Source organism: Trichosurus vulpecula, chromosome 9 (genome assembly GCF_011100635.1).
Source record: "Trichosurus vulpecula isolate mTriVul1 chromosome 9, mTriVul1.pri, whole genome shotgun sequence".
In the NCBI taxonomy this organism is placed as follows: domain Eukaryota; kingdom Metazoa; phylum Chordata; class Mammalia; order Diprotodontia; family Phalangeridae; genus Trichosurus; species Trichosurus vulpecula.
Window position 1 is genome coordinate 153,223,903 of NC_050581.1, and position 26,647 is coordinate 153,250,549.

The 26,647-nt window shown below is 41.9% G+C and overlaps 1 protein-coding gene across 12 annotated transcripts in view; it reads right to left on the bottom strand.

Moving 5' to 3' along the window:
- ATP2B2 (ATPase plasma membrane Ca2+ transporting 2) overlaps positions 1–26,647 on the bottom strand; it is a 359,025-nt gene that overhangs the window by 166,024 nt on the left and 166,354 nt on the right. For all 12 annotated transcript variants that reach the window (XM_036738497.1, XM_036738500.1, XM_036738492.1 and 9 more), the window contains one exon: positions 6,388–6,585. In XM_036738497.1, coding sequence (XP_036594392.1) covers positions 6,388–6,585 — 198 coding nt within the window. The remainder of the gene's footprint in view (positions 1–6,387; positions 6,586–26,647) is intronic.

Here is a 26,647-nt window from a genome sequence, read left to right on the forward strand (position 1 = left end):
TTTATTTAACCCCCATAGAAAAAGCAAGATATTCAAAGAATTCTTGGGAGTCCATAAGTAGATGCAGAAAATATAGGAACTATATATATGGTTTGATTGGAGAGGCTCTGGAGAAAGTTACCATCCACACTTCCTGAAAATATCCCCTGAAAGGGACCTATTAATAGGCAAAGTAGAGTAAAGACATTGAGCCATTAGTAGCCATTAACACCTTCACTGGAATTAATTTTTCAGATCAGCAGGGCCTGTAGAAATGAGACATAGGGCAAGTAGGTCTGGATGTAGAAAGGAAAGCTTTGGGCTGCCTGAGGGAACAATAGTTGTGTAATAGGAAGGAGGGACTACAGCAGAAGATAAGGGGACAAAGACAGGGACATGGAGAGGCACTAAGGATAAACTGCTATTTTCTGAGTGCCAGTCCTGGTGAGAAATACTGAAGTACTCAGGAAGCAACCATACTAGGCTCCACCTGCTTGGCTCTTAGTCACCATGGCAGTGCTGTTAATTGAATATATATGGGGCAATAAAGGGGCAGAGAAGGGTCCTCAGACCTTTGTCCTCCAAAATCCTTCTTCTATGACTAAAAACTTTCAGGGATGAAATTAAACTTTGATCAGGCCATAACTATAGCTGGAGTTCAGTTCTTCTTTGTAGGTTATCTGCAACTTGAATGCCCCTCTACCCTACAATCCATGGACAGTTGGACAAGATAGTACCAGGGATCCTTTGCAACTCTAACATCCTAGGCTCTAAGGTCCCTTCCAACTTGAACATTCTATATTCTAAGGTCCCTTCTGTCTCTGACATTCTAAGTTCTAAGGTTCCTTCTAGCTAAAATATTCTATGACTCTAAAACTCGCTCTACCATTCAGATTTACACAGACTTATGTTATTATGCTACCTAACAAGACTCACCCTAGCCTTGTCATTCTCCTTACTGTTCCAGAGCAGTATATCTACATGCATCCCAAAGGCCTCCAGCTTTTGCTTACACAATAATCCCACTCACTCCCAAACCTCAAAACTCTTCCCATTGGGGGCCAATCTTTCTCTTCCTTAGCTCAAGACCCACTTCCTCCAAGAAGCCTTCCCAGATCATCCCAGTTGCTGGTGGTCTCATCATGCTTTGAACAGCAGCACTTACTTTCTAGACCACTGATCTAACACTTGGCATGAGTTGCTTGGTATTAACAGTTAATTTTATGTGTTTAGAGTCTCACAAAAGAGGAGCAAAGCAGGGACCCTGCTTATACCTTTCTGGAACCCACACAGTACCTGACCTGCTACAGGGGTTCAATATATACCTATTAATTGATGGAAACAACCAATCTGTACTACAAGAACATCTCTTGCCTCTGCTCAAACTGTTTTGATGATTGAAATGCCCTGCCTTCATCTCCTCATCTGGCCCATCCTTAAAGATATATAATATGATATGACATGATATATGACATGATAGATTATATAAGATAATATTTATAAAAACTGCTCAACACAGTGCCTGCACTATATAAATGAGTAGTGTCTAAAGTTCAATGGTAATGCCAACTCTTGCAGGAAGTGACAACTCTTATTTTCCAATCCATATAACACAACACAATACAACAGGTGGGTACCGTAAGTGCAAAGTCACCAGCCTCACTTCGCCCCCTCACGTGAATCCAATTGAATGGAAAGTCATGGCGTCATCTTCCTGATATCATGGTCCTCTTCAGAAATGAAGGACCACTACACCACACAACGGTAGTAAGATGCAGTTCTTGGAATTGGGAAGACCTGAGTTGAATCTGGCCTCAAACTAGTTTGGTGACCGCTGGATAAGGAGTGAACAGCTCTCAGCTTCCCTTTTCCCCATCTGTAAAAGAGGGATAATAAGAGGGCCTTCCTCACAGACTTGTGAGGATTATATGAGATGACATATGTAAAGATTTTGTAAAGCTTAGAGCACTATAGAAATGCTAGTTATACATGCAATATAATACAACATGATATGCATTTATTAAGTTCCATTAATTTGCAAGGCACAGGCATTGGTGCTGGAGCTATGAAAGCAAAATCAAAACCAGTCCCTGCTCTCCAGGATTCTAAGGAAAGGAGGGAGCCCCTTTGAGACATGAGGTCAGCCTGTGCAAAAGGTATGGAGGTATATAAAGGACTGCCAAGTGTAGGAAACAGCAAGTTGGCCAGTTTGGCTAGATAGTAGAATCCGTGGAGAGGAGGGATGTGCAGGAAGTCTAGAAAGGGTGCTTTATGCCACATGATGAAGGGCTTTAGACAAAAAGCTGAGGAATCAGTATTATGATAGAGGCAGTGGAGAGTCACCAAAGCCTCTTGGGCATCAGTATGAGATTGTCAGACTTGGGCTTTAGGAAGACTTAGATGACAGCTCTCTGGAAGATAGATTGGAAAGAAGTCTAATTAGGAGGCAACTGCAGAAATCCAGGGGAGAGGTGATGATACCTGAACTAGGGTCTGACTATGCAAAGGATGACAAGAGGACAGATGTGAGAAGTACTGTGGAGGCAAAATAAAAAAGACTTGTCAACTGATTGGATCTGACAGGGAATGAGGGAGAGGAAGCGCTGAGGATGACTCTAAGATGGTGCATATAGGTGACTAGAAAAATGATGGATCCTCGATCAGAAAAGAGGTATGATCTGAGGGGAAGATGGAAAATCCAATTTTGGACAGGTTGAGTTTGAGGTGACCACAGGATAAGGGCATCTCTCTATTCACTTTTTTCAGTTAGTATTGTATATTGTAGCTATATGTGTTGGCGTTTTATCCTACTAGGACCAGGATCCATGGGAGAAGGGATTGTCTGTCTTACAGAAATTTTTATCTCTCCAGCATAAAACATAACTCTGCATACAGTAAGTGCCTAATAAGTTTTTTACCTATACTTCTAGTTGTGTATAACCATAGTTGCAACATAATTTAAAACCTTGAAAGTCACACTTCAGGCATTACAGCCAGATGCCCATATCACACCCCCCCAACCCCATCCCAAACTGACAAATTGTCTAGCCAAAGAGACCATTGATTCCAAGATTTACATGGTCTCATTAAAAATCTTGGTCCCCAAATAATGCATGATGATTGTCTTTAGCTGATACTACTTTGTCTCCTTTGTCCACAAAGATAAAGGGTTAAAATGGATTAGGGACATTTGGTTGTTCCCCTACCCCCACCACCAAGTCTGCGCAGTCAAATGCAGACAGTCAATCCAGCCTACAGGGAAAAGGAAGGGAAAACTCCCAATGAGCTTAACCATAATGAATTAAACCCATTTCTAATTCTGAAAGCATTCATGGCTCTATGTAGTGATGGGAACCATTCCTATGGTTCTCAGCTTCCACGGAAGAATGCTCATCTAGCTTTGAGAACACTGCAGGGTAACAAAATGAAAGGTTAAGCTGCTGCTTCCCTGGGAAGGCCAGTATCATGGATTCTACATATGGGGTGTGATCTCCTGGGGAGACAGAAAAAAAATCAAAGGCTGGGTAGGAAAACTTTCTCTCTATTGAGTGCCATGTGATCCATGAGGAAAATCACTGAGGGCCACCCAAAAGTAAAATGCCACTTCATTTAGTTGGCTTTTGATTGTCATTTAAATTTAAACACATTCTACCATGACTTAAAATAAATTCAGGAAACATGAAATTCTAATCAATAAATTTAATTCACAATGCAACCCTTGCATCAAAAGGCTACCTCCTGATATGAGACCTGGGTATATATGTTAGGAACCTCTCAAGTAGTCACCAGCCCCGCCTTAAAAGCATGCAGGGTTATAAGACTTGAAACAAAAACAGTTTTATTTGCAAACTAATGGAAACAGAACCAATCATCAATCAATGTGCAGGCACTGTACTAAGTTCTGGGAATATAAATATAAAGAATGAAACACACCTATGGAATGTACCCATCCCATGATTGAGCAAGCCACCCTACAAAAGACTTAGCAGTGTCAATGATTTACAGTACTGCCTTGGCAAGACTGCTAAGAGAGGGGAGCCAGAGTTTGTTTCCCAACATGGGGGGGCCTCCAGGTCTCTCTGGGCATCACTGAGTGTTTCTTGCTTGACTTGCCTCCCCGTGTTCTCTCTAGGCATCACTGGTTACTGCTCCCTGTTACTGTCTTCCTTGGCTCCCAGAAAATGGTGGCCATTTTGTCACTGGCCTTGCTTCTTGTCTTCCACGATTCTGCTTCCTGAAGTCCTCCTTTCTAATGTTTTCCTCATTCCCTATCCTAGAGGACCAGGTCTTGAAAAACTAATCCATATGGGAGCGATGCTCAAGGTGTGTTTTTTTTATCTCCATTATTCTAAAGCCTTTTTTTTGTTTGGGTCCCCTCAGCCCAAGATGTCATACACTAGAGATCTCTGGGGACTACCTCTGTCTTTAATGCCATGTGGATTCATGGTATCTCAGTATCTTTCCAGGGAAACTCTCCTCCATTTTCTAATTCTACCATTACTGTTGAGGGGGACCACCATCCTACTGGTCATCCAGGCTTTCATCTAGGTGCCATCGTCAGCCCCTCACCCTCTTACTCGCATATCCAATTAGCTGTCAAGTCCTACCATTTCTACTTTCAGAACATCTCCCGTAGATGGCCCTTTCTCTCCTCTAACACTGCCATCCCCCTGCTGGAGGCTCTGATCACCTCCCAAGTAGACTATGGCACGCTACAGTCTTCCTTGCTTGCTTCCAGTCTCTCCCCTCTCCAATCAGCTGGCAAACTCATCTTCCTCTAATGCAAAGCTTTGCCATGTCACCTCCTTTTCAAGAAACTCCAATGGCTCCCTATCACCTCCAGTATCAAATACAAAATCCTCTGTTTGGCCTTGAAAGGCCTTCACAACCTAGACCCTTCCTGGCTTTCCAGTCTTCTCACACTTTACTCCCCCTCCTGTTGTTCTTGGAGTTAGGAAGATCTAAGTTCAAAATCCAGCCTCAGAGACTTGATAATTGTGTGACCTTGGATAAGTCACTTACCACTGCCAAAGAGTATCGGTACATATTATAGTTACTTAGTTCTTTAACTGCTGTCTGTCTCAGCTTCCTCAATTGTAAAAAAAAATAGTACCTACATCACAGGGGTGTTGTGAGAGATCAAATGAGAATATTTGTAAAGCACTTAGCATAGTGCTGGAACATAGTGGGTACTTAATAAGGAGGGGGAGGAAAGAGAGTAAGGTTTTATTAAGCCTATGTGCTAGGAACTATGACAAGTGCTTTACAAATATTATCTCATTTAGATAATCCCTATTATCTCTTCCTGTTGTAAGAGTCTATAATTCTATGAAGAAATATTTTAAAAATGTATTTCAGTAATACATGATATCCAAGTAAAAGAAACACATAGAGAAGGGAGACAAGGGGAAAAGGAGAGAGAAGAGGGAGCAAGCCAGAGCCAGACAACAGAAAGACTCTGAGTAAGATGAGGCACCAAGGGGAAATGAGTGAGCCATAGAATGTCACATCTGAAAAAGAAAAAGTGTGTCAAAGGTGAGGATCATAAATCCCCCACATGGGGACACAACAGCTAATGGCTAGTCACCCCTGTGAGTATTACAGAGTTGACTCCCTCAAATATGGTTAAGGCAACTAGGAATTTACTGGATTAATTCTCGGGAACTTGGAATTTTTGCACCTGGAGGTGTTAGACTGGGGCATGAAGGAGCTCTCCTAGGCAGTAGCCACAGAGCTGGAGAGAGTACACCTGAGGACAGTGCTCTGAGTGTGCTCAAACGTGGCACCTGAGGCAAAACTCCATTTGCCATAGTCTGGTCAAAGCTTCTGAAGGCAAGGAGGGTTGGAGTTGACAAGTATAAGAAGACCAATCCAGGCTCTGGAAACAATGCACTGGGAGCAATAATTGCATCAGAGGCATCTAGGTGGCCCAGTGGATAAAACTCAGGAAAATCTGAGTTCTAATCTGGCCTCAGACACTTACTAGCTATGTGACCCTGGGTGAGTCATTTAACCTCTACATGCTTCAGTTTCCTCTACTGCAATATCATAATAGCACCTACCTCCAAGGAAGATCATGAAAATCAAATGAGATAATATTTATGAAATGCTTAGCACAGGTGCCTAGCATACAGTAGGTGCTTGATAAATGCTTATGTCCTTCCTTATTACTTGGAAGACTGGATAGAGCACTATCTAGGCTCTGGACTGCCACTGACTTATTTTATGAATTTGGGGAAATCATCTGTCTCTGAGACTTAGTTCCTTCCTCAGTAAAATGATGGATTCGGACCTCATGACCCCTTAAGATCCCTTTTCAGCTCTGAGATTCTGTGATCTGATGATTTTCAGCAGATCTCGGTGGGAGAAAACCTAGTGCTAACAACAGCAACAGCAATCCCCCCTTACCTTCATTCCCCTCTCCAGGAGGATGATAAAATGAAAGTCCCAGAGAGATGATGGCTGCAATTTCCAGGATAATAAGAGTCACGTCCTGTAGTGCTTCCCAGACTAGCTGTAAGAACGTTTTTGGCTTCTTTGGAGGTATAAAGTTTTGCCCAAAAATCTGCTTTCTTTTTTCTAGGTCTGGAGCAGTGCCCGGCAATCCTGTGAACAAATAAAAAAAAAAAACAAAAGTGAATCTGATTGAAGTAATATGGGAAGATGGAAATTCCCTAAGACATTTATTAGCGCCTGTGATTCCCAATGCCAGGTAGAGGCAACGGATGACCAGGTTCCAATGACATGTGATATCTACAGTGAAGATACCACTGGACTGAGAGACAGGAGACCTGGGTTCTCCTCAAAGACTGTACATCTAGAACTGAAAGGGTACTCAGAGGTCATGGAGTCCAACCCTCACATTTTACAAATGAAGAAACTGAGGCCAGGGAAGTGTATCTACTTGCCCAAAGTCATATCAGAAGTGAGATTCGAAGCCAGGTCCATGGGCTCCAGAGCCAATACACTTTCCTGTGTGGGTTGCACCTTAGGGCTGGGTGCCATTAACTCACTAGGCAACTTTAGGCAAGAGGTAAACTTCTGAGCCTCATGAAAAAGAAAATGTCTGCCAGTAAACAAAAGAAGTGGATTTCACCATAGGCTATAAGGCTTTATATTTCTCCCAATTAAATTTAATATCATTCAATTTGGCTGAGTTTTCTGGTCTCTTAAGACTTGCATATTCCCAGTCTTCTGTCCTCTACAGATATGATATGCTAACTGTAGCCTTGTCCGAGTCATTGTTTATGAAAACGGTTTCCCAAGAAGGCTTAGGACAGTATGAAGTTTTAATAGACTTATTTTAATAGCCTGGGAAAGAACACCAAGAGTTTGGCCACCCTTCTTTGGAAAGGACATTTAACCCTGTCTAGGGGGTCAACAACAGCCTTATCGATAGGTGAAGTAGATGAGGGGAGGCGTCACGAAGATACTTTTGCCCCCTCCTCAAAAGATTCCCCTACCTATTGGCCTCCGCCTGAAAACTTACCATCAGGGCTGTATTTCTTTAACTGGAATATTTAACAGTCTCAACTATTATCTACCAGTTATGCCTTGAGATCAATAAATTTCTAATTCTTTCCCGCGGCCAGGCATTTACGTGTGCGTGTATGTATTTTGTGTACATATGTGTATGTGTGTGTATGTATATATATGTATGTATGTATTTTGTTCGGAACACCCTGGACAAGTCACTTAACCTTCCATTTTCTCATCTATAAAACGGAGAATAATAATACCACTTACCTCGCAGGGTTGCTGTGAGATAATCTATATAAAAATGTCTACATGAAGTGTGCCCCCAAACAGGAGCTCCTATCATTAAGATCATGTGACTTCATCTTCTAATGCCCCTGGAAGGCTGGCAGATTTTGTTGATGTTCATAGATGTGGAGCCTTCAGCCCTGAAACTGGCCCAGAGCCACACAGGCGAGCCAGGGGGCCCAGCCAGGGTCAGAGCCCACATCTCCTGGTTTCAAGTCCATCATTTTTCCCAACTCCCGAGGTCTTGAGCTAGCCCTCTTTCTGCAAAGAGTATTCCCGCCTACCACTGTTTTCTCAGAAATAACAGCTGAACGGAACAAAAATATTTGTGTGTTCTGCTGGTCCCACCCCCAGGAAAGTAACCTGCCAAATGGTTTCCACAACAACAAAACGATCAGAGGCTGATTAGATCTGAGCATTCAGACCCCAAACAAGAAACTCAAAGAGGGCAGGAGGAGGACTTGAGAACCAGCGGAGTCTGATTCAGATGAAGAAGTCAGAGCCTGGACCTCCTTGACCACTAGCCAAAAGGCCTTTCAAAGCAGCAATGGCTAAGGACAGAGGGAGGTGTCCTTCCTATCTCATCAGCACATAAAAGAGGGGAAGGGCTGCTCATCCACAGGGATGCTTCTGACCTGGGAGTTGGGTCAGCGAACATTTCCCAAGATCCTCCAGTGCGTCAGGCACCTTGCCAAGTGGTAAGGATGCAAAGAAAGGCAAATATAGCCCTGCCCTCAAGGAGCTCACAGTGAAACGGAGGGAGGCAACCTGCAAACAACTTTGTGCAATCAAGAGAGAGACGGAATAAATTGGAAATAATTTCAGAGGGAAGGTGCTGGAACGGGGGACAGCTTCTCACAAAGAAGGGTTTTAGCTGAGATCTGAAGGAAGTCAAGCTAGGGGGCAGAAACAAGGAGGGGGAGAATTCTAAGCATGGGGGACTGCCAGTTAGGGAAATAAAGTGTGGTGTGGGAGGAATAAGAAGGAGGCAGGAATCACTAGATTATAGAGAGTACGAGGCATAAGGACATTGAAAAGGTAGGAAGGGGCCGGACTAAGTTGGCTTAAATTCATGTTAACCAAACTTCACTGTGAAAGCATGCTAGGAAAACAGTTGTTATTGTTCAGTCCTTTCACTCCTGCCTGACTCTTCATAATCCCTTTTGGGAGTATCTTTTCTGCCAAAAATACTGGAGTGGTTTATCATTCCCTTCTCCAGTTCATTTAACAGATGAGGAAACTGAGGCAAACAGGGTTAATGGACTTGCCCAGGGTCACACAGCTAGTAAATGTCTGAGGGAAGATTTGAACTCAAGTCTTCCTATCTACTGCTCTCTCCACTGAGCCACCTAGCCTCCCTAGGAAACAGGAGGAACCCCTGAAGAGCAGCAACAGCAGCATCAGAGCTCAGCAGTGAAAAAGAAAGTAGATCTAACAGTTATTAGCGATGTGATCACAAGCGAGTTATCCAAACTTCCTAAATCTCTGTCTCCTCATCTTTAAAACCAGGATAAAGCCAATGGGTAGTACAGTAGATTTAGTGCTAAACATGGAGTCAGGAGGAGCTGAGTTCAAATTCTGACTCACATACCTACTCCAATTTAATTCTGGACAAGTCACTTAACTTCTCTTGGTCTCAGTTTTCTTATCTGCAAAGTGTGGGTAGTAACTATTTTACAGGGCATCAGCATCAAATAAGATAATAAATGTAAAACCCTTTTAAGACCTTCAAAAGCTATATAAATATTCTAACCACACAGGTGATGGGAAGCAAAATGATAAAATTTAAAATGCTATGTAAATGTGATTATAAAGTTTAGATTTTAAAGGACCATGGAGATCAGATGGTCCAGTCCTCTCATTTTCTATTTGGGAAAAGAGAGATCCCCAGAAAGGGAAGAAACTTGACTAAGGTCACATGAGCCAGATCATAGGATGGACCCTATATTTAGAGCTAGAAGGGACGTAAGAGGCCATGCAAATCCCCTGATCCTCATAGTACAACACACTATTAGCAATCGCCCGATGAATGGTGGTGTGGAGTAGTGGGTGGGGCCCAGTGTCAGAGTTAGGAAGTTCCGAGTTGAAGTCCTTCCTCTGATCCATACTGGCTGTGTAACCCTGGGCAAGTCACTCAACAGTGTTCCAAGTAATTCCCTAAGACCGTAAGTTGTGGAATAACAGGCAACAGGCATTCTGAAAGTTCTCTAGATCAATGTAATCACAGGTCTGGTACAACAACAATAAAAAAGTGATACAAGGAGTCATCAGTGATGGTTCAGAGAAAGGAATGTCAGCTCTGGAGACGAGGCCAGAAATGTCCTCTAAAGGCTGGATAGGACTTATGGAAGACCAGATGACCTGAGGAATGGCATGGCATACTAGGAGGAGAGAACAGCATGGGCAAAGACACAGAGGTAGAAATTTGCAAAGCTCGTTTGGCAAACTGTAAGGAAACCAGTCTGGTTGGATAGGAGACCTCAGGAAGTAGTTGGCGTTAGCATAGCACTTTGAGTTTTGCAAAGCATATCTTTAGATAGATATAGATGATACAAACATGTTTAGATGTAGGTATAGATATTGACATAGATATAGACATAGATGTAGGTAAGGGTAGAGGTAGATACAACATGCGTAAGAGAATACAGCAGTGGGGCAGATGGAAAGGCCTGGCTATGCTGAGAATACAGAAGTGGGATGGAAGGTAAGGCCGGGGGGTCCTTATGGGTTGACCAAAACAGAACGCAATGTACCAGATGTGGTCTGACTAGGACAGAGTTCGGAGGGGATGAATATTTCTCAAGGCCTGGATACTAGATCTCTATAAATTCAACCTCAGGTGGAATTTGCTTTAAAAAAATAAAATCATGCTTCTATTGCTTAAAGAGAGATGAGAGAGGTCAGAGGACACAGCTCACACTATGATGTGGTCTCATCCCTACTTAGCCAACCACATTTCCACTTCTGTGGCATAATAAATACAGCACTGGATGTAGAGTCTCAAACACCTGGCCTTGAATCCTACTTCCTCAGGGGACCCAAGATAAGTCACTCAATCCCTCTGAGACCCTCTTTTTAACTTTGTATTCCCAGCACTTAGCACAGTGCTTTACATATGGACAGCACTTAATAAATGCTTCTTTTCTCTAGTAAAGATATTAATTAATTAATAACACGATATGATGGGGGAAAAGCTTGAATATGGACCTAGAAGACCCAAATTTGAGACCCTGGCTCTGATACTGTCCTCTCTCTTCAGTGTCGGACAACAACACAACACTTCTCTGGATTTCACCTTCCCCATCTATAAAATGGGGAGGATACTATCTGTAGCCCCCACCTCGCAGGGTTGTTATGAGACTAGCACTTTAAAAGACTTAAACGAATTGTAGAACTATGAGCCTCTGGCAAGTATTTACTATGGGAGAGGACCAGAAAGAGAATCTGAATGAAGGGTCTCCTTAAGGTTTTCCTCTAATATTCCCACTCTCCTGCTCCCAAAGAAGTTTCAAATAGACATCAGAGTCTGCTGTTCTGAGAACCAACCCTGGTCTCCCAAGTACAAATCCAGAAATCTAAAAAGCAAAATGGCTTAGCCAAGAGGGTTGGACTTGGAGCCCTGAAGCTCTGGGTTCACATGCTTCTTCTGACACTTATTAGCCAGACAACTCTACTGTATCTGGGGCCATCTCCAGTTGTCCTGATCTATATCTGGCCACTGGACCCAGATGGCTCTGGAGGAAAAAGTGAGGCTGGTGACTGCACAGCCCTCCCTTACTTAAATTCAATTCACTTGCAAGTCATGGCATCACCTTCCTGATGTCATCAGTCCCCTTCAAGAATAAAGGACAAACAACAACAAACAAGAACAAATTATTTAACTTTATTCAACTCTACTTTCCTCATCTGCAAAATGGCGATAAAAAAGGACCAACTCATGGAGATGATTTTAAAGACCAATGAGATAATAGATGTAGAGTGTTCTGCAAACAGTGAAGCACCATAGAAATGATCACTATCATCATCATCTCTAGGGTTCCTAGATCCCACCAACAGTACCCCAGAAGATGGATGGTCTAAAAAGTAATTTGCATATCTGGTCCCCACCTGAGGGCCAAACAGTGCTAGCTAGCCCTTTCCAAGGAGACCCTATCCTGATGGTTGGGCTGCGCCGCCATGGCTATGAACCTACTACTTAGCTGTGAAATTAACAAGCCTATTTTGGGGAGCATAAACAACAGAGAGCAGCAGGAAAAACTAATGGCATTTTGAGATTCAATTTAGATTACCATGCATCTCACCGTTTAGCAGATTAAAAATTAATATGCTGTGTCAAATACCTCCTGCTAAACTTAGGGGAGCTAACTTGGAAAATGGCAAAAAAAATGAAGGTTTTGGATCTGATTATGGAGTGTGACTGTTTGGGAGGGAGGAGTGTTCTTTGGGGGGTTTTGTTTGTATTTTTTCATTTCTTACAATTTTCTAAGTAAAGGAAGGATAGCATTGCAGAAAAGAACATTAAATTTGGAATCGAGAAGGCTTTTGGCACTGACTACCTGGGTGACTTTTGGCCAAGTCAAAGAATCTTTGATCTGGATGGAGGCCCAGAGTCCCCTCTGACTTTGGGAAAATCTATTCACTGATTTGAGAACTCTGAATTTGAGACCTCTGAATAGTGAACCATAGCTCCAGAGGATGAGTGAGGAATATGAGTTGCCTACCTGTTCTAACAGAAGGGTGATGGATTCAAAAGGCAGGAGGAAACAGACATTTTTAGACACAGTCAACACAGGAATTTCTTTTGCTATTTGTTCATGCCGGGGCGGGGCGGGGGATGAAGGTTTTGGATTTGATTAGGGAATGTGATTGTTTTGGGGAGGTCATGGGCAATAGGACTTTGTTTTTCTTTCCTTTTCAGTTGGGGGCATGAAAATGGGAGGAAGAGAAAATAAATGCTTGTTAAATCAAATAATTTAACTTCATTTCGTTTCATTTAAGAAGAAAGAAAATCCTTCCACCTCTCTGACCTTCCATTTTCTTAGAGTCCTTGTACTATACCAGAGTGAACAAAAGCCCTATATTCAGAGTCAAAGGCCTTCGGTTTGAATTTTCATTGTACTGCTACTACCCTTGGTGATGCTGAGGAAGTCACATCTCTTTCTTAGTTTTTTAGCTAAGAAATGAGGTGACGGTGGAAGGGAGATGGCCCGAATGATCTCTAAGGTCCTTTCCAGGTCAAAAAGCCCATGACTGAAATAAGTAGTCATCCAATCTCTGTTTGAGCATCTACCTCCCAGGATATTTGTGAGGATCAAATAAGATAATGTTTATAAAATGGTTTACAAACTTTAAAGTGCCAAACAATCACCAGTTATTGTTGTTGTATAAAAAAGTGAAATGGTCCCCTGGAGTTAGATGGAGCTGTATGGCCCATTAGGAACAATTGAATCTGGAAATCCAGAAGGAGGTAGCTGGGGTTCCAGTTCTTTGAGTTAGCTTAACAAGGAATCTTCTTGTCCTGCTTCTTCTTGCCCATATTGAGCAAGCAAACCAGGCTACAAAGCAACAAACCATGGTGCCAGGTTAGCATGGGGGTGCTGCCAACAGACCCTCGATTTGGATTAGAGCTGGAAACAACCTGAGAGGTCATCCAGTCTGATCCCTTTATTGTATAGATAAGGAAACTGAGGCCCAGACAGGGAAAGTAACTTGCCCAACATTTCAAAGATAGTTAAGGAGAAGTGAGATTCCAACCAAGGTCCTCCAACTGTGGATACTTTCATTCAACCACATCATAGGACAGAGGGGCTGGGTTCAATCCTCAGCTCTGCCGATAATGCCTGTATCACCTTTGGCAAATGACTTCCCTGGGTCTCAGTTTCCTTATGTGTAAAATAAGCAGGTTAGACTAAATTCCCTTCCTCCTTTAAGTCAGCAATGCCACAACTTTTTGTCTGGAACCATCAAGAGAAGAGCCTTTGCAGGGGCTGGAGATCCATTAAAGAAGGAGGAAAAGGCATTAAGGCAATCTGCACCCCACCCCCCAATAGCTCTTGATGGGAATTGGGTACATATAGTATTGGCTGTATGTTTAAAATGTCCCCTACTGTGAAATAATAACTAAGGGACTTGGGGAATTCCAAAGGTCTAGGAATACCTGTGCTGATGACTCATCAAAGTGAGTGCCCTGGGGAGCTGGGTAGAGATGGTAACCTGAGTCAGGGGAGGCTGGATCTGCCATTGTGCTCAGGATGTTAGTCATTGTAGCTCTGGGATGGAGCTAAGCCTGGAAACAGGGACCTAAGGGACCTAAAAGGCAGCCAAAGGAGGCATGACTTTGAAACAGAAAAAGAAGCCTGCCCACTCCCGGCACTCAAGGAGAGCTGATAGAACCAGAGAAGGCTCCTAATTTTTAAAAAATGGCAGCTGGATGCCAGATGACAGGAGATTAGGAATGAGCTCATCTGGTACAATTCACATAGGTAGCTCGAGGCATTTACTCTTCCACTTCTGGTTGTGTTTTTAATCAATCAATAAGCATTTATTAAGTACCAGTAGGTACTTAATAAATGTGCCAGGCACTATTCTAGGCATTAAAAATAAAAAGACAAAAATTATATGGTCCCTGTTCCTTAATGAGTCTGCATTCTAAATTATGTATGGGCAATGCAGTGGAACAAGTGATGAGCTTACCCACCACAATGGCCACAAGGTAGGAAAGTCTTAAGACCAAACGTTATGGGAATTGTAGCTACAATGACCTTCCCAGACTCAACCAGCCTCTTCCATGCATTCTTCTAAGCATGCTTTTTCTCAATACCAAATGCAGTCCAGTTCATTCCAAGATGCTGTAGACCCTTTCCCACTATCTGTGGATTCCTTAAATTTCTTGCTATATAACCAGCTGCCGCTTGTTTCAGCTTTTCAGAACAGCTCCTGTTTGGCAGGAGTGTCCCAGGGGAATGAACTACCTTGATATTACAACAGCTGATCTTGAAATTTTCAAAATACTTTACATGCATGGTCTCATCTGGCTTTTCCCACAAGCCTATGAAGTAGGTACCCTATGTATTTTTATGGTTCTTTGACAAACTAAAATGGCTTAAAAAAAAAAAACCTTGAGTGGCTTGCCAAGAGTCACACAGCTGGTAAGTATCACACAAGATTTGAACCCAAGTCTTCTTGATTTCAGATCTGGCATGTACACTCTACCTTCCCCTTCCCTAGAGGGTCTTCAAAAGGAGATGGCCACCATCCACATCCAGAAAAAGAAGTCTGAATGGAGTCTGAATGCAGATCAAAACAGACTATTTTTTTGTTTTGTTTTATGTTTTTCTTTCTCATGGTTCCTCCCATTTGTCCTAATTCTCCTATACAGCATGACTAATGTGAAAATATGTTTAATAGGAATGTATATGTAGAGCCTATATTGGATTGCATGCCTCTTGGGGAGAGGGAGTGGAGGGAGGGGGAGAAAATTTAAAACTTATGGAAGTGAATGTTGAAAACTAAAAATAACTAAATTGACTTATTAAAAAAGAGATAGAGATGGCCACTTCTATGGGGTTATTGTAAAGGGAATTTCTATTCTGATATAAATGAGACTATGAGACTTTTAAGGTCGTCTCCCACTCTGAGGATCTGTGATTCTGTGTGCTTCTGAATTTCCCACAGACCGTGACAGGTGCCATCTCTGAGTATAGGTATATTTAATATATATCAGTCCTACAGATTCCAGGAGCCCATTCTCTTCATAAAATCAGTAAGACTGAAAATTCCTGAGGCCATACATCACTTTGTGTTCCCCAAAGCATTTTACCAAGGGATAGTCACAGAGTAGTAAAAACTTATAATCCTAAACTTTTAGACTTGGGAGAGACATTAGAGACCATATGCTCCAATCCCTTCTTTTCACAGAAAAAGAAACTGAGGCCTAGAAAGAAGTGACCAGTCTAAGATCTCTTCATTAAGAGTCAACAGGACTGAAATGTGACCTTCAAATCATAATCCTCAATTTTAGTCCGGCTGCATCTTAGTATAATTCCCAGCACATAGTGAAATCTTAGCTATTATTATTACTGTTCATAATTATTGCAGTATCTCACTAAATCACATTAGTTTTAGTGTCTCACTTGTCCATTTATAAAATGGGCTTTCCCCTACATTCAATTCACTTTGATTCAATGAGCATTTGCTAATCATGCACCTACTGTGTATGTAGCATGGACCGTATATGTGCCAGGACCAGAAGGACAAAAATAATGGAGAATCAAACGTAAGACCATTTGACAGTGAGATGCTTCCATCCTGCCATACCATCAGCATGTTTTACTGATGCGGTACAGGACCATGAGCGTTTTAGTGGATGTGATAAAGACCTGTGGACTTGAAATTGACATAACAGAAGAACAGGATCCTAAGGAGAGGACAAACAACCCTGCTGTACCCTCTACTGATCAGAGCATACCAAGGGTACCATCTTTCTCTTCCATATTTTCAGAGGGACATTAACAAACTCCAGAGCATCTGGACCAAGACAATAGTAGATAACTTTAACCACATCATATAAGGCATGACTGGAGAAAAGAATGTTGAATTTGAAATCAAGAGACACAGGGCTCAAGGCTCAGCATTGTCTCATACTATTTGTCTCATACTTGTACCTAAACTAAAATAAGTCCCTTAATCTCTCTGGGCCTCAGTTTCTTCATGTGTAAAAATGGAAGAGTTAAACTAAATGACTTCTAAGGTTTCCATCCACCTCTAAAAACTCTGTTGCTGAAAACTAAACTTATTTTTTCATTTGTTTGTTTTGAAGTTTGAGACTCAGAGGGAACATGGTAGCTTTCTTCAAGCATTTGAAAGTTTATCAGCTGAAAGAAGCAGCAGGCTCATTTTGCCTGCCCCTAAAGGACAGAATTAGAAGGAACAAGTAGAAGCTGGAGGAGAGGATGTAGTCAGTCCAATATTAAAAAAATTGAAAGACTTTTCAGATCATCAGAGCTATCCCAGACAGGGAATGGACTATCTTAGCCACTTGTGAACTTTTTTTTTCCCAAGCAAATACTAGATGACCACATAATGCATGTTTGGGAGGTCTCCTTCAATGCTGATCATGTGTGATGTGAAAACCCACTGGTGTTTTTCATATGAAGTGTTACCAAGCCAGTCCACTCCCCACTACCCTCTACTCATGATGATGAGTTTTTAGCCTAACCCAGTAGGTGACATTTATCCCTGCTGTTGCTAATAGTAAGACTCCACTAATCACTCACTTATGTAGCATTTCCAAGAACAATGATTTTCTTACAAAAACTCTGGGTAGTAGGAATTGCCAAGTATTTATATCCCCATTTCACAGGGGAAGAAACTAAGGCTCAGAGTGTGATCAAGGTGACTTGCCTAGAATCTCAAAGCTAGTAAAGTTAGAGCAGGGACTTACAGAAAACGATACAGCTGGAAGATGCCTCACAGATCACCTACCCCAGCCAAACTCTCACTTTAAAGATGCAGAAAATGATCAGAGACTCATGGATTTTAGATCTGGAAGAGATCTTAGAGGCCATGGAGCCCACCCAAGGGTGCAGTGAAGTCAACTCTAACAAAATTTATTTGGTAAATTTTCAATGAGAATATTTACACCTCAGAAATATGCAAATGCTACAAATCAGGGCCTGATTTATTGTTCTGTTGGTTGTCAGACTTAAGAAAATGATGGGGGAAATGTTAATAATATAGACTAAATTGAAAAGTGTGCTGTGTGCATTTGTTTTTGGTCTCAGAGAGCCGGCTGTTAAACATTTTTCAGCAAACCCCTCATCTGATCCCCCAATTTTACAATTGATATCCCATAGACTTGACCAACATCGCAGATCTGGTTAATTGTCAGGGCCAAGACTTGAGACCTGGGCAACTTGGTAGTGCAGTGGATAGAATGCTGGGCCTAGAGTCAGAAGACCTGAATTCAAATCTTGCCTCAGATACCTATCAGCTGTGTGACCCTGGATAAGTCACTGCACTTGTTTGCCTTAAGTTCCTTATCTATAAAATGTAAAAATTCACTTAACCCATTTGCCTTAAGTTCCTCATCTATAAAATGGGGTAATAGTAGCCTCTACCTCCCCAAGTTGTTGTTGGAAGGATAAAATGAGATAATATTTGTAAAACACTTAGCACAGTGTCTGGCACATAAGAAGAACTATATGGCCTTATTATCAATCTAAGCTCTACTCTCTCCACACTTTCCACTCTCCTTCCACCACCCCCAATGCTCATTCAATTTCTCCTTATTAATTTTAGCCCAGAAAAGTGGTCCTTAAAGACATGCTCTATGCCCACTGAATTGCGAAAGAAATTTGGTCTGCCTGGCTCACCCCAATTAGTATCTGCCAAAGTGCTTTCAGAAGCTTGAGGAAGAGTCCCCTTGGGGAGATCACGGGACTAAACAAACCCTGACCTTTTCAGCCAGGGTCTGTCTCAGCCGTGATAGATCTGGCCCAGGAAGGCTGGGTCCCCAGCCGATTACCTCATCCTCACATCCCTTCACTGATGCTGTTCTCTGCAAGCAGAAGCAGCCCAGGGGAGGTAAAAGGCAAGGTGGTATCATTGCAAACAGAACAGATAGGAAACAGAAGGAGGGGGAGCTCCTATGAACAATCCCTCTTTCTCCCCCAAATGACTTTGGCCAGGAATAGCACTGCTCTGGGAAGTGACAGCCCAGTCTCTGAGCCAAATCTGAAGAGAGAGGTGGAAGAGATAAAGGCATGCTTTTCAGCTGCCCTGACTGCTGAAAGTAGTAAGCCATTTGTATTCAACACAAACAAACAGAAGGCTAGTGGTCTTATGCCTAAAAAGGGGCTGGAATATAGACACCTACAGGATGTGATTTGGGGTGGGGCTACTTGGCAATTGAAAATCATAGAATGTTAGAGGTTGGGATCACCAGGTAGAAGCCCTGGCCCAAGTCTGTAGCCACTTACTATCTGTGTTATCTTGAGGGGAAGTTTTGTGAAAGAGCATCAGTTTTGGAGTCAGGGAACCTAAGTACAAATCCTAGCTCTGCCAATTGGTGCCTATGTGATCTTTTGCTCAAGTCAGTTTCCCTATGTGAGCCTCCATTTTCTCATCTGTAGAAAGAAGAAACTGGGATGTATGACCTCTAAATCGTATTCTAGATCAAATGATCCCATATGAACAATCACATCTCAAAGAAGAAATCTAAGCTATCAACAACTGTATGAAAAAGGCTCAAAATTATTAATGGTTCAAGATAGACGCATTGAAGCAAGTCCAAGGTTTCTACCTCACACCCATCAGATTGATGGCTAAAGATGACCAAAAGGGAAAATAACAAATTGTTAGAGTGGCTAGGCTAGAGGAAGACAATCCTAGAAATACAGTATTGGTAAAACCATGAATTGGTCCAGCAATTCTCAAAATCAATATAGAATTAGGCCCCAAAAGTCACTAAACTGAGTAATTAATCCTTTATCCAGTGCTACTATTAGCAGGTCTAACCTATAGCCACAAAGAGACAAAAGAAAGAAGAAAAATACCCCTATGTTCAAAAATATCTATAGCACTTTTCTTTGTCATAGCAAAGAACTGAAGGGATTCCCATCAATTGCAAAATGACTGAATAAGTTATGGTAGATGACTGCGATAGAATATTATTGCATTGGGAAAAATGATGAGAGGGAGGGTTTCAGATAAATCTTGGAAAATTTGTATGAACTGATGCAGACTGAAGTGAGCAGAACCAGGGGACAATTTATACAATAACAGCACTATAAAGGAAAATAACTTCTAAAGACTTAAGAATTCTGACCATTGTAGTGACTAATGATGATTCCAAAGGATTAGTGAAGAATGCTAGTATTTCCTGACAGAGAGGTGAGAGATTCAAGAGGCAGAATGAGACATAATATTTCACAGAATGAGCCATGGTTGCTATGGGAATTTGTTTGGCTTAGCTATAGATATTTGTTACAAGGGCTTTAGTATTGATCTTTTTTTTTAGTTGGAGGGTAGAGAGATGGAAGAGAAGGGCAAGCTAATGAGATAGTTGCTTAAGAAAGAATGAGAAAAAAAAGAGGGTCATTGAAGCATTTCGTATGTATGCACAGAACAAGATGGGAGGTCATAAGGAAATATACACAAGGAAGACAGTTTTGAAAATTACATGTTGAATATATTATATACTTAAAAAGGAAAATCTGTATAATAAAGATCTACATTTCAGTATAATCTTTTTATGTAGTATCTTGTACATGGAAATGCTCATTTACTTGGTGTTTAAGTTTGAAATATATGTGTGTTCATACATATATATGGATGGATGGATGGATGGGTGGATGGGTGGGTGAATGGAGAAAGAGAGAGAGAGAGAGAGAGAGAGCAAGCACAAAGGGCTCACAGTCCAGATGTGAGAATTGGGTATGGGTCCATGATCCCATTGAAAAAAGGTACGACTTTCTTCTATAGCTATCTTGCAGAAACCTGGACAGTAGGGGCTGTATATTACAGTGTATCATGTTTTCTGAAGTACCTAACACAGTGATAGGAATTTAATAGTTTTGATATTTTTTGGATTAACAAAGTAGATAAATAAATTCTCTGATCATATCACCTCACCTTTCATTTTCTTCATCTGCAAAATGGATCTAGCACCCACACTAACTCTCACCTAGGTATTGCGAAGAGATAATGGAACAACCATTGTAAAGCATTCTACAGAGTCCTAAAAGTCTCAGTGCAGTTTCAAGCTACTATTGTATTAGTTGTTATTGTTATCATTGCCATTATTATGACTTTACAGAGTCAGCAGAAGCCCGGACAAGTAGAGGGATTCACTGAAGTTCACACAGCAAATCTGTGGCACAGCCAAGGCATCTTGTCAAGTGGTCATTCCTGAAGGTGGCTGAAGTGGAGCTAGATCTCTGTTCTAGTCCAAGCTAGAACATAAGCTACCACTTCATATCTGCGTGATGTTAGATAAGTCAGCTGGCCTCACTGGATTTCCACTTCTTTTCTGAAAACTGGAGTTAGACTGGATAACTACTAAGGTCCCTTCATATTCTCACATCCTATGATTTCTATGTCATGAAATTCATACCAACTGTATGTTGGGGCCATTGTGTACAGTAGAAAGAATCCTGGACTGTATTTGGGGCCTAATAAAGTGAAATGACTTGCTTACAACACACTTTTCCATTCCACAGTTCAGTTCATTTTCTAGTCTCTGTTTCCTCATTTATGAAATGAAGGAATTGGTTGGATTAGATGATCTAGCTCCAAGATTATAGGATTATCTGTCTTGAGATGTAAGCACTCCCCTCCATCTTTCCTTCTCCTCCTCCTCCTCCTCCTTCCTTCCTTCCTTCCTTCCTCCCTCTCTCTCTCTCTTTCTCTCTCTCCCCCCATTCCCTCTCTTTCACCCTTTCCTCCTCTCCCTCTTTCCTCCTCGTTCTCTCTTCCTCCATATTATAAGTATCTATATGCATATATATATATGCATACAGGCATGTGTATGTATATGAATGTGTATATGTATATATACATTATGCTATTTGTAGATGCAATATTTACATATATATATATATATATATATATATATGTAATTCTCAGAAAATTATCCTGTTAGAGCTAGAAGAAGAACAGAAGTCACAAGGCACTGGCCATATCATTTTTAGGGTATTGGACTTATTCCTGTGCTTCATAGGGGGACAACCAGGATAATGAAGAATCTGGAAACTATGCACATCCACCAGAACTGGGAATATTTCAGCTAGAAAAAAGTAAAGATCTAGAGATCTCTGTATCCAAACACCTAAAATTCTATGTCCTCACCTCTACCTCCGTGTGTCCCTGGTCTCAGCTAAAATCCCACCTTCTGCAAGAAGCCTTGTTCATTCCCTATTAATACCAATGCCTTCCCTTTGGTGATTAGCTCCAATTTATCCTGGGTATATCTTATTTGTATGTAGTTGTTTGTCTCCCCATTAGATTGTGAACTCCTTGAGGCAAAGGCTGGGTTTTTTTGGCCTTTCTTTATATCTCTGGTAATTGGTGAAGTGCCTGGTGAATAGTAGGCACTTAATAAATGCAAATTGATTTCTTTTGCTAGATTGCACACTGGACCTGGCATCTGAAAGACTTGAGTTCAAATCCAGCCTCAGACACTTACTAGCTGTGTGACCCCAGGCAAATCACTTAACCACTATCTGCCTCAGTTTCCTAATTTGTAAAATGGATATAAAAATAGCCCCACCTTCCCAGGTTTATTATGAGGACAAAAAGAGATATCTGTAAAACCCTTTGCAAACCCTAAAGTGTGACATAAATATAATATGTTATTATTAGATAATGTTATTAGTTGTTGAGATGTGGAAAACACAAGAACAGTTATTTTAATGCTGCAGGGTTATCATGCAGAAAAGGGAATAGATTTAGTCTTTGTTTTCCACAGAGGAGAACTAGGGGCTTGGGTGTGTGGTGGGAAATTTATAGGAGAGCATATGGTTCTATATAAAGAAGAGCATCTAAACACTGGAGCTGTCTATACAATGGAATAGACTAGTTCATGAAGTCATACACTGAAGGAAAGGTGGCCCAGTGGATAGATTGCTAGACTTGAAGTCAAAAGACTCGAATTTGAATCCCACCTGAGGTACTTTCTGGCTGTGTCACCTTGGGCCAGTCACTTAATTTTTCTCAGACTGTTTCCTCATCTGTAAAATAGATGTGGGACAGCTAGATGGTGCAGTGGATAGAGCACCAAGCTTGGAGTCAGGAAGACCCAAGTTCAAATCCAGCCTCAGACACTTACTAGTTGTGTGACCCTGGGCAAGTCACTTAACCCCATTTGCCTCAGTTTCCTCATCTATAAAATGAGCTGGAGAAGGAAATGGTGAACCATTCCAGGATCTTTGTAAAGAAAACCCAAAAAGGGATCACAAATAGTCAGTCACAACTGAAAAAAGTTTTAAAAACAGACCTAATAATAGCACCTACTCAATAGCATTGCTGTGAGAATCAATTGAAATAACCTACGTAAAGCACTTTAGAAAACTGAAAGCATTATATACAAGCTAGCTATTATTATGTAGAGGCAGAAGGACTTTAGAAGGCATCTAGTCCTAACCATTCATTTTACAGCAGAGGAAATTGAGACCTAGTAAAGTAAAATGACTTGCTTACAACACACAGCTAGTAAGGAGCAAAGCCAAGAACATGGTGAACTCCTTGTCACTGGAAATGTACTAGGAAATCCCAGATGACTAGCTACCAGGGACTCTATGGATGGGGATCCTACATGGGGGGTTGGAGGGAGAGCTGAACAAGATGATTTCTAAAATCCCCTCAAATTCAGCTTAGATAACTCCAAGGCTCTTCTAACTGTGTTCTAGGGCATCTTGGTAACAAACATGACATGGAGGAGAAAGCCTCTGAGCCAGCAGATCCTGACTTATATTTAGTGCCCATTGTCTGGCTAATTGGGATGTTCCTTTGCTTGAGTAAACTATTTCAAGTAAAAAATAATCATAATAATCAGTTCCCCCAGACTCTCCATCTGCTGCTTTGCTTTAGCACAAAAACAAACCATTCACTCCCAGTGTGCAGGGAAGGTTCCACCTCTTGAGCCCACTTACTCCCAAAGCACCTTTTGTTGCTGGGGACCGAAAAGAGCCAGCCACAGAGAGTGACCCATACGAACCCTGGGAAGCCAGGCTGGGTGGGAGGTACACCAGAAGGAGCATTTCAGAGCTCATTCCCAGTCCTTGGCCAACCCTCCCCTGGCTTCCAGTTCTAAAGGGATATACCCACAAGTTAATGAGGCCACTAGACAGCAGAGGGGATAGAGTTCTGGGTTCTGAGTCAGGAAGGCCTGGGTTTGAATTCTGCCTCAGACACTTATTAGCTGTATGACTCTGGGAAAAGTCACTTCCCCTTTTCCTGACTCAGTTTCTTAATATGTAATCTGAGAGTACTAATAGTACCTTCCTAGTAGGATTGTCATGAGGAAAAAATGGGATGACAACCTATGTCGATTGCTTCGCAAACCTCAAAGTACTATAAAAATGTTAGTTACTATTATTAAGAATTACTGTTATTACTAATATCTTCATTGACAAGCAATTTTCCCTTAGATAACATAGGGTATGCTTCAAATGGTCAGAATGAACAGTTCCTAGGGAGAACGAGCAACTCAGTGGTTATTTGTAAAGTAGCACGAGCAATTCATATGCCATCTCATAACTTAAATACTCTCCCTATTCCCTGCCCAGTGACTATAGCATGCTGTCTTTTGAAATTACTCCATTCACTCGGTATATGCTTTGTATTTATTTGCTTCCATGTATGTTATATCCCCTAGTAGAATAAAAGCACCTGTATGTATGTATTTGTTGACGTGAGCTGAATTTCCCCTTCCAAATACAAACTCTGGTCCAAATGCGTTATCCTTCACTGCTAAGTAGGACTAATACGGTCTTCTAATATGTCAACATTGCCTGGATATAATATGGTCTTCTAATATGTCAGCACTGTCTGGACGTAACTCAAGGAGTCTCAGTGTCAGTGAGACAACACCTCTATCATGTCCTACCAAGCTCGAGAATGGTATATTGCACATGCACTGTCCACGATCAGCCTCCCAATGCTCAAAGCGGTTCCTCTGTCATCACCCGGCAGCTAGGTTGTACGGTAAATAGAGACCTGGGTCTGGAGTAAGGAAGACCCGCATTCAAATCCAGCCTCAGACGCTTAATGTGTCTGTGTGACCCTGAGCGTGTCCCTTAACATCTGTCTGTCCCAGTTTCCTCAGCTGTAAAATGAGGATAATAACAGCCCCTCCCCCACAGGGTTATGGAGAAGATTAAATGAGAGAATATTTGCGAAGCATTCAGCCTAGTGCCTGTTATGTGTTGCTGTTGTCTTCCCGTCTTTCAATAGTGTCCAACTCTTTGTGATCCCATGAACCAACTGTCCATGGAGTTTTCTTGGCAAGGATATTGGAGCGGTTTGCCATTTCCTTCTCCATTTTTTATGCAGGTGGGGGTTAAGTGACTTGCCCAGGGTCACACAGCTAGTAAGTGTCTGATGTCACATTTGAACTCTGGTCTTCCTGACTCCGGGCCCAGTGTTCTTACCCATCGCACCACCTAGCCGCGTGGTACATAACAGGTACTTCATAAATGCCTGTTTCCCAACCACCAACAGGTTGTTAGCCATTGCATGATGAATATCTTTGGCTACAGCTACTCGTGAAGAATGGTCACTACAAGGAGTTGCTATCTGTATCTGTGAAGGATGTACCTGTAACAAAAAAATCAAGGCTACCTGTGTAGCCAGAATGGCCTTTGTTTTCTTTGAATGACTCAGCTTACCTCATTGGTAAGTAAACACTGAAATTAGACAGCAAGGTTTATGCATATAATGATCATTTCCCAATGTCAGCCTGGGAGGAGAACCCATATCTTTCTCCGTGGATTTGATTCAGTAAAAATGTCTTGAGTACCTACTAGGTGCAAAGAGCTATGGTTGATGCTAGACATACAAAGAAAAATAAATAAATAAAATAACCCCTGCCTTGAAGGAGTTTACATTCTCTTTGAGGGCTACAACATGCACACGGATAATTAATAATAACTAATAATAGCTTACATTTACATAGCACTCACTATGTGTTGAGCACCGTGCTAAGCCCTTTACAACCATCACTTCATTTGTTCTTCCCAACAACCCTGGGAGGTGGGTGCTATTATTATTATTATCCCATTTTACAGATAAGGACACTGAGGCAGAGGCGAAGATGAGGAAATGAAAAACAAGGATAAAAAGTGAAGATGAAGTAAAATTACACACACAGCAATGTGGAGAGGCAGAAAGCACTAAGAACAGCAGGCCCATCAGGAAAGGTTCTGCAGAGGAAGCAGCATCCAGGCTCCACTTCCAGAACCTCGTGCGGTCAGAGGCTACGTAGATCCCATTGAAAGATGGCTAGCATGGCCCTCATCAGCAGATCCTCAGGCTTGGTTTGGAGCTTGCATGTAGCAGGATCATCTATTCTGGCCTCTCTACAAAACCCATTAGGCAGGCATGGTCTCTGACCTCTTAGGGTCTACAGTGTCACACTGGGCCAAGAAGGTGAAATGAAGCAGGAGCTGGTAGGAGAGAGTATGCAAACAAAGGTATCAAATGTCAGAGCAGGCTGCAGGACAGGAATCTAGGGAGTGAAACTAAGAGCCAAGGAGCGCAGAAAAATCATAGTGAAGAAAGTCATAGATAGAATGAAACAGGCTTAGGAGGGAAGGGAAGGAAAGTGGGAGCTCTGGATCTAGGCATAAAGGTAAGCTGGTGTTGATGCCGGCAATCCATCAAAGCACTGATCCAGGGGCCAAGTTTCCTTCAGCCAGGAGGTGCCTGTATACCTCTTCTCAGGTCAGGGATGAACTGGTCCCAGGCTGTGGGCCATCCCGAACCAGCCAGCTTAAGTAGGAAACTGGTCATACTTGGTGGGATGGGCGCCTAGGGGATGGTGGCCTGAGGTGGATCCTAACACAATCCAATAATAAAACAGGCAGAAATTATGGAAATACATCAAATAAACAGAGAAAATTAGTTAAATATTTATAGTATATTCAGGCAAAGTGATGGGAACAGTTGGTGGGGAGTCATGCTAGATGAATTTTAAAGCTCACACCACCTCCCTTGCAATCAGATCATTTTTCCTGCTGCAGTTGTGATAACAGTACTAATGATGAGGGCCTTTGGAATTTGCATGGAGTTTATGCTTTTCAAAGCATTGTCATGTTTTCTCATTTTATCCACACAACTGTCTGAGGTGGGTAGGGCAGAAGTCACTACCCTCACTTTACAGATGATGAAAAGTGAGACCTCTCAA